General features: G+C 43.0%; 1 protein-coding gene across 1 annotated transcript; it reads right to left on the bottom strand.

The window, feature by feature from the left end:
• Window positions 1-840: 840 nt before the first annotated feature.
• On the bottom strand, window positions 841-1705 carry LOC113018472 (uncharacterized). The gene is made up of 3 exons (XM_026161540.1): window positions 1663-1705; window positions 1242-1586; window positions 841-1151 (listed from the first exon to the last, which is right to left on the bottom strand). The coding sequence occupies exons 1-3, from the start codon at window positions 1703-1705 to the stop codon at window positions 856-858; spliced, it is 684 nt and encodes a 227-aa protein (XP_026017325.1). The 3' UTR covers window positions 841-855.
• Window positions 1706-8534: the final 6829 nt, after the last annotated feature.

Below are 8534 nucleotides of genomic sequence, written 5' to 3'. Positions count from 1 at the left end.
CAAATGCAGACAGAAGGAATGGCCTGTATTTATATAGCGCTTTACTAGTCCCTAAGGACCCCAAAGCGCTTTACATATCCAGTCATCCACCCATTCACACACACATTCACACACTGGTGATGGCAAGCTACATTGTAGCCACAGCCACCCTGGGGCGCACTGACAGAGGTGAGGCTGCCGGACACTGGCGCCACCGGGCCACCGGGCCCTCTGACCACCACCAGAAGGAGGCATAAGATGTTCAGTTCAAAGCAACTTCTAATGTATAAAATAAAAAGCAAAACAGATCTTAAAAAGTTAATCATCATACGTGCATTTTGGAAATTATAAACGCATGATTTTCTACTGCAAAGTTACTTACACTTAAAACCAATCTTGGTCCCATTTCTAAACAGAATTTGTATTTGGGGATATTGGTATTTTTAGAGGGTTTAATTAGATCTGACATTCTGATAAAAAGGACAAATCTGGCAAAGTTTCACAGACTTGTTGTCTTTGGATCTAATCTACTGGAAACTACACTTTAAAGAAACACATTTAAAAACCGTTGAACCTTAAAGTGTAAAGTAAAGTGTGCGTGTTAGTCCCCATAAGGAAATAGTTCCTCTGCATTTAACCCATTCACCCAGTGAAGCAGTGGGCAGCCACCAATGCAGCGCCCGGGGAGCAGTGTGTAGGGACGGTACCTTGCTCAGGGGTACCTCAGGGTAGCTGTTCAGTGGAGTCGAACCCCCGACCTTCCGATCATGGGGCCACCACTCTATCTACTGAGCTATCCCTGCCTTAAAAAGTTTAAAAATGCACTGCTAGTGTCTTACCATTATTGATTGTTGTCCCATTTCCAAGCAGTATTTGTCAACATGCATTGACAGCACAGTAGTAGACCCCAGCATCATCCCGGCTCCTGACGACAAAGTTGTACACGCAGGTAGTTCGTCCTCTGTCAGTTCTCTGGGAGATGTTGTTCTTATTGTCAGAGCAATAAATCATCTCTGGAGCAGAACCATCCGAGTTTTTCAGCCACATGAAACTAGTGAGTTCTGCTGTGCATTGAGCAGAGTGAAGAGAACAGCTGAGAGTCACAGAGTCTCCGGACCTCACTGACTTTGATTCTGGCTGCTGGACGACAGAGTCGCTGATTGTCTTTGCACCTTGGAAAACAAACCATTTGGAGTGAGATTGTTAGCACTGTGTTCACATTCAATTGAAATTATTTGAAATGCAAACATGTCCAAACATACCTGTCAACATCAGAAATGTTCCTGACCCAAACTGAACCTCACTTATGTGTAAGACTCCACAGAAGTATGTTCCAACATCTTCCCATGATGTTTTATTTATGGTCAGATGATTGTTAGTCATGTCAAATTTAACTGAAGAACGGTTAACAAATTCATCACTGAACTCTCTCACATTATACTGAGAATTAGTTTTTACCACCAGCTGTAGTTTCCTCCCTGTAGTCACCTTGTACCACACGGTTTTCTTTGATGCGCTCTTTATGAAGCATTTAATAGTAGCTGAGTCGCCAATCTTCACTGTTTTCAAAGATTCAGGCTGAGAGACGTCACTTAACTGTGCTGCACCTGAAATAATTCAGACAGACTCAGTTTCACACAAATGAAGATCAAAAGTTTACACAAGTAAATTTGTTTTACTTACATAAAGAGCAGATCAGGAAAATGGTCACAAAGAACATCTTCATCTTGTCTCCTTCTTCAGTACAGAAGTCCACACCTAATGAAGCAGCAGTATACTTCTCAGATTTAAAAACACCAGCTTGTCCTACATTTTGCCACATCTGACAGGTCTGATTGGTTCATCACCATCACACTGCAGAACATGATTGGCTCTCTCGAGTAACGTGGCGTAGAGAGAGATTGAGGTCCCCCTGGCCGCCCCCTGCCATCAAAGCTGAGGGGGTTAAAGGACTTGGCATTCAGCCTTATGTGTTAAAAACATTTTTTTTAAAGTTCAGAGTGCTAAAACAGAGCCTTTCCTGATCTACTAGTATGGCAATCATCTTTCTTTTTAATCAACAATAAATCAAAAACGTAAGTGATCATGCAGAGAAATGCAGTTTAAGTAGTGCATATGTCTAATGTTTAGAGTTTTCTGTGTAGACATGAGCCATAATTAATCTTTTGTATTCATGTGCTGAATATGAATATGAAGAAAGAGGAGAGAGACACTACATGAGACTGCACACTGTATATTCTGATCTCTGAATATCTGACATTTCAAGTTCATGATTTCGTTAAAAAGGAGATTGTATTGAGTAAACTCTGATTGGCAAACACAATTTTAAAAAGAGAAAGTATTTAGATTAAAGGAATATGCTAAGGTGAATGCTCTAATGAAATATAAAATGAATGAAATATAAAGCAAAGCTTATTCATATATGACTGAATGTTCAAATGTAACAGAACTGTCGATGTTAAGAGGTTAACAGTTCAGACAATTAGATCTCAGAAGTTCAGCAGAGATGCTCAGAGGCAGGAGACTGCCCACAATCTGGATTTGCTGTTATGTCAGTAATCCAGTCATTCATGACACAAAGCAAATCCAGGCATATCTTGAGTACTTTTAGCTAATTACATACTCCATCTGTGGTTTCTTTTATTTTTTATGGGTTTTTTTATGTTTGTCACACTTAAATGTTTCAGATCATCAAAAACTTTAGATAACACAAACTTCAAAAAATGCCTTTTCCAAATGAAGGTGTTTATTTATAAGAACAGAAAACCTACATGCTCCTGTGTGAAAACGCCTTTGCCCCTAATAACCTAATGAACCTAATAACTGGTTGGGCCACCCTTAACAACAACAACAACTGCAGTCGAGCGTTCGCTGGCAACCAGTCTTTTACAGTGCTGTGTAAGGGAAGGGGGCGGGCACTTTTTCAAACCACTGTATACACACTCCACTCACGTTCTGAGCTAAACACACAAACATCAGAAAATTTGAAATAATTTTAATTTGGTTTTGGGGGTTCAAAGAGATCCTCATAAGGTCCTGTGTTTCTACACTGAGACCAAAAGCTTGTCCACTCTTCTGCTTTACACAAGAATAGACAGCATAAATTGGGATGCCTGGAGGTGTTCTGGGTCGGTCTCCAACAGCCTGTGAGGTTAGCAATTCAGTGGCTTGGATCATTTCCAGGTGGATTGCAGCTTCTCTAGACTTCCAAGGCCTTCCCTGTGGATTAAAACTTTGAGAAGTTGTGGGATCTATCAAGAAGTCCTTCTTTTCCCATTATATCAATGAACACAGAGCATTAAAGTGGAACACATCTTCAGTGCTGGAAGTCCCTATCACCACCAACCTCTCTCTCCCTCAAAGATATGAACACAATCATCATTAGCACGGAGTGGGTTAATTAAATAAGAAGTTTTTAATGTTTTATGTTCTTCACACTTAAATGTTTCAGATCATCAAAAAATTTTCAACATTAGACAATATAGAATATAGGACCGGAGTGCAGGACTCGAACACAAACAGGTGAACTCAACAGCTCTATTCTAGCTTTATTTGCTGGGAAAAAACTGTAACATCAAAAATGAAACTAAACTTGACACATGACCAAAAACAAGAAACTCAGAGTAGAATTGGCCAGGAACACAAAGGGAAAAACACAGCACTGTGAGGGTACGACATGACAAAGGGCAGAGGAAAACACAGGGCTAAAATACACAAGGAAGTAAAAAGGGAATGGGAAACACAGCTGGGACCAATCTGACTTAATGAGACGATGGGGAAGCAAAACACACCACTGAACACAGGACACAAGATGTCTGTGAAGGTTCTCAGTCATCCAGGTCATCGTAGTCTAAGGAGCTTGGAAAGAAAAGCGTCTGGACTTCTTCATGTTACTTGAAGACGTTTCACCTCTCATCCGAGAAGCTTCTTCAGTTCTAAGGTCAAATGGTGGAGAGTTCCAGATTTAAACCCAGTGGGAGTTTCCCCCCAAAGAGGGACAAAGGACCCCCTGATGATCCTCGACCTAATCACATGAGCCAAGGTGTGAAAACAGGTGTGGGTCACAATCAGCCAGGGTTTCGGGTGAGCTCATTGTGAAACCTGGCCCCACCCTATCATGTGATTTCTCGATGTCAGATGACAGTTGGTGTCGTAAGCCACCACCTCTGTTCAAAGATGGTCGCTCACAGTGGACATAAATGGCTTCTTTCAAACCATCTGTCTTCTCTGTCCAAAATGTGAACATTGGCGTCCTCGAAAGAGTGTCCTGTGTCCTTTAGATGCAGATGGACTGCTGAGTCTTGTCCCGTGGAGGTGGCTCTTCTATGTTGTGCCATGCGCTTGTGAAGTGGCTGTTTGGTCTCTCCAGGACGCAAGACTACCAAAGTAAAACAGGAAACACAAAATAGGCATGGAGACACAGACTTTACCAGGAGGCACGGAGGAGACTAGACGAGAAACATGTAACACAGGACAGGCAAAGAAACAAAGAAAAAAATCACTAAAATACAACCAGATATTCACAGACACAAACAATACTAATAATTCAAAAAACAAACACTGAGTCAGCCTCAGGACCATGACAGCCAGTTATCACATAAATACAGTTGTTGCTGTTAAGGGTTCCCCAAACAGTTATTAGGTTTAGGGGTAATCACCTTTTCACACAGGGTCATGTAGGGTTTTTTGCCCTGATAATAAACACGATCATTTAGAAATTGCATGTAATCTTTACTTATGTTATGTTAAACATAAGTCAAACATTTAAATTCGTCTCATGATCTCGTAAATTTAAATTTGACAAAATAAAAACATTAGAAATCAGGAAATTGGGGGGTGGGGGGCAATGTTCAGAAATGTTCCCTCTAATTTTTCATGTGTCTGAGCAAACACACAAACTCCCTGAGCGGTCTCTTGGACCACTGTGAGCAACATTAGACGTGTACGCTGTGGTCACGGCAGCATCGAATCCATCCAAGTTACATGGTTTATTAAAATAATCAAATTACAGCATTTACATTTATGTTAGACTACTTTTAATTAACTGCTTTAGCCCACTTACATGAAACTCCAATTTTGAAAACCCAACTGTCTTTCTTCATATATAAAACACCCAGCACGCCCCTGCAGGCGGTTTATCCTTCAAACTCGGGTCCTCTACCAGAGGCCTGGGAGCTTGAGGGTCCTGCGCAGTATCTTAGCTGTTCCCAGGACTGCGCTCTTCTGGACAGAGATCTCCGATGTTGTTCCCGGGATCTGCTGGAGCCACTCGCCTAGCTTGGGAGTCACCGCACCTAGTGCTCCGATTACCACGGAGACCACCGTTACCTTCACCCTCCACATCCTCTCGAGCTCTTCTCTGAGCCCTTGGTATTTCTCCAGCTTCTCGTGTTCCTTCTTCCTGATATTCCTGTCATTCGGAACCGCTACATCGATCACTACGGCCGTCTTCTTCTGTTTGTCTACCACCACTATGTCCGGTTGGTTAGCCACCACCATTTTGTCCGTCTGTATCTGGAAGTCCCACAGGATCTTAGCTCGGTCATTCTCCACCACCCTTGGGGGCATCTCCCATTTTGACCTCGGGACTTCCAGGTTATACTCGGCACAGATGTTCCTGTACACTATGGCGGCCACCTGGTTATGGCGTTCCATGTATGCCTTGCCTGCTAGCATCTTGCACCCTGCTGTTATGTGCTGGATTGTCTCTGGGGCATCTTTACACAGCCTGCACCTGGGGTCTTGCCTGGTGTGATAGACCCCAGCCTCTATGGATCTTGTACTCAGAGCTTGTTCTTGTGCTGCCATGATTAGTGCCTCTGTCTTTCAGTCCAGCTTTGTCCAGCCACTGGTAGGATTTCTGGATATCAGCCACCTCCTCTATCTGCCGGTGGTACATACCGTGCAGGGGCCTGTCCTTCCATGATGGTTCCTCGTCTCCCTCCTCTTTCTTGGGTTTCTGCTGCCTGAGGTATTGTTACGATATCAGTTTCTCCCCGGTTCTTTTCTTCGTCGAATCTTCCAGAGATGGCACCGGAACTCAGTAGTCATTTTCACAAAACTTTATTCATCTTTCTTCATCTTCATTTAAGCATGCACTTCTAGAAGGGAAGACGAGGCCGGTGTTGTCCCTCTCCTAAAATCTTCAACCCTTTGTTCGTTGCAGCTAGCTTTATAATCTATCCCCTATCATAAAACCCCCACGGTGTGCTGCAAACTCTTTGTCTGTGTCTATGTGCACGAGCACATGAATGCCTACCTGTGCGCGCTCCCTTGTGTCTATGTGAGTGCTCGTGTGTGACTGTGTGCGCATACCTGTGTGTATGTGTGAGTGCTCACGAGTGAGTGTGCGTGTGGATGTGTGTGCGTAACAGTTAAAACACTGTGGGTGTAGGTACTCCCTAGAGGTCATAAAACTCTCTCTTTGTTCTACTTTCACAGTTCAAGTGGGGGAGGGGTACAATCTACTCCTAAGTTCACGACACAGTCAGCCTTTATTATATTGAGGGCAGTGTCTCTACATTCTATGTTAACACATTTCTAAACTCTAAACCAGCTAAATATTCTACAAGTCCCCCTTTTTTATCTGCTCTATGGCAGATAAAACTAAACTAAATCTTTCACCAAAATGTTTCCATACTGTGACTCCCCATTTCCCAAAAGTGGCATCATGGTGTGTGCCTTTGTATCAGAGTCTCCCACAGCACGATTGATGAGTCTTACAAGCAAAGCTCTGATACAAGGCACACAACAACACCAACATGTCACTAATACTGCAATAAAAACAGACAAAGAAACCATAATTAACATAATAAAACCTTTCCATTGCCCAAAGACAGAGGTCATCGACGCTTCCAGCGGGTCATCTAATCCCGAATGCTCCTACATTGCGGTGGACGTCTTTAGGCCTTCCAGAACTCAGATCACAGAGCCGTCAGGAACTGTGTTATTTGAAATAAAAATACCATACATATCCCCAAACATCGCACAAACGCCCCCTTTTTATCCCAACAACATATCTAACGCCATCCGTTTTTGTACGCGAGATTTTGGACCCTTTAACGTAGTCCAACTCTGCACTGCCATAATAATCAAAACGCTCATCTGATTTACCTGTTTCACTACGTTTGGTTCGCTTCACCGTGGCCTGTGATAGTGGAGTCGCTGGAATGGATTCAGGTCTGTCTCTGGGCAATTCACTTATAAAAAATCACAGTTAAAATAACAACAGTCACACCTAACACTACCTTTTCTCTCCAATTCCCCCTCAACCAGCCTAGAGAAGTTGACATGATTTAACTGTAGATAAAAGGCTCGTCTGTTTACATCTCTCCCTCACAGAAGGCTTCCCTGCAGAGCATCAAATCTGCATGGCAAAGTGAGACACTTCAGGTGATCTTCATCCTTGGGAAAAATGGTGTCAACTATTTCCCAGTCTCCTAGTATTTGTGCCTCACACAGAATCACAATTCCATCACTGGACTTCCTCTTCGCTGTCACTTTTAGAGCTTGGCACGCTCTCTCCATCCCTCGAGTTTTCATGTTCCAACGCTGCTGAAGATTTAAGGCAGAGCACGTCGTACACCTTAGTTGTCTTCCTCAGCGTCAACGTTGAGTCTCTCATTTTATTTAAGATTTTGCTGTGGGAAGTCTCCTCTTGATCTCCTGGAAGCTCAGTAGCACAGCTCTCTGTGTGATGTCTGCTATGCTGAAGATGATCTCTGATCCTCCTGAAGCGAGGTTCCAGCTTGCTGGAAACGCATCTCCATCCATCCAATCCAGATGGTGGTTCTTCTCTTTCTGATGCCGTTTGCCCACAGCGCTGCTGGACCTCTCTGCTCAGGACTCTGGTATTGTCTCTTGGACTTCTGTCCACTGTTGATGTTCATGCTCGTGCTTCTGGAAATGCACTCGGTGTCTTCAGGGAGAGATTAGCTTCCTTGGAGCCTGCTTGTTCAGGATGAGGACGGGAAGCTGCAAAACAATTCAGCCAAAAAATTCTGGCCGGGCGGTTCTATTTTTTAATGATTTTAACCTATAATTTTCTTCCGACTGCTGCCCGTGGAGAATTGATCCAGGTCCGTTCCCCACCTGTAATCGACAGACTGAGAGACTTTCATTAATCACTGTGACTGCATATGTTTTCATCACTCCTAAAGCAACACATCTCTGCTTATTTTGTTTTGAACTCTACTGACTTTAAACCCCAAAAATGAAATTTATTTTTGTTCTTAACTGCAAACACAAAAATCTTCTTGATGTTGTTGTTAATTATTTTCATCCACCACACTCCAAATTATGTTTTCTTTTGTGTCCAGCAGGGGAAGAAGGTGACCTGTAGCGTCACTGCTTCCCCCAATTGGAGACAATTTCCCACTCACACTTCCACACTTTTTATTTTCTTTGTTTTCATCATTTTCTTTTTTTTTTATTACCCCATTGTTTTACACCCACACATTAACCTGTTAACTCACTCCTCCAACCTCATCTTCCTTTCACCCCAACAGCTCTCATACAGTCAGCAATCAAATTCTCCATTCATCCTTGAGTACTTG

Source organism: Astatotilapia calliptera, chromosome 3 (assembly GCF_900246225.1).
Source record: "Astatotilapia calliptera chromosome 3, fAstCal1.2, whole genome shotgun sequence".
NCBI lineage: Eukaryota > Metazoa > Chordata > Actinopteri > Cichliformes > Cichlidae > Astatotilapia > Astatotilapia calliptera.
The sequence above is the reverse complement of the archived record's forward strand: the minus strand, read 5'-3'. Positions and strand labels throughout refer to the sequence as shown.

What these genes read in the sequence shown, in the direction of transcription:
- LOC113018472 (XM_026161540.1), bottom strand. Translation starts at nt 1,705, where the DNA reads ATGAAGATGTTCTTTGTGACCATTTTCCTGATCTGCTCTTTAT. An exon ending in TTTCCTGATCTGCTCTTTAT is followed by an intron (nt 1,587 to 1,662) that starts GTAAGTAAAACA and finishes GAATTATTTCAG; the next exon opens with GTGCAGCACAGTTAAGTGAC. An exon ending in AACATTTCTGATGTTGACAG is followed by an intron (nt 1,152 to 1,241) that starts GTATGTTTGGAC and finishes TTGTTTTCCAAG; the next exon opens with GTGCAAAGACAATCAGCGAC.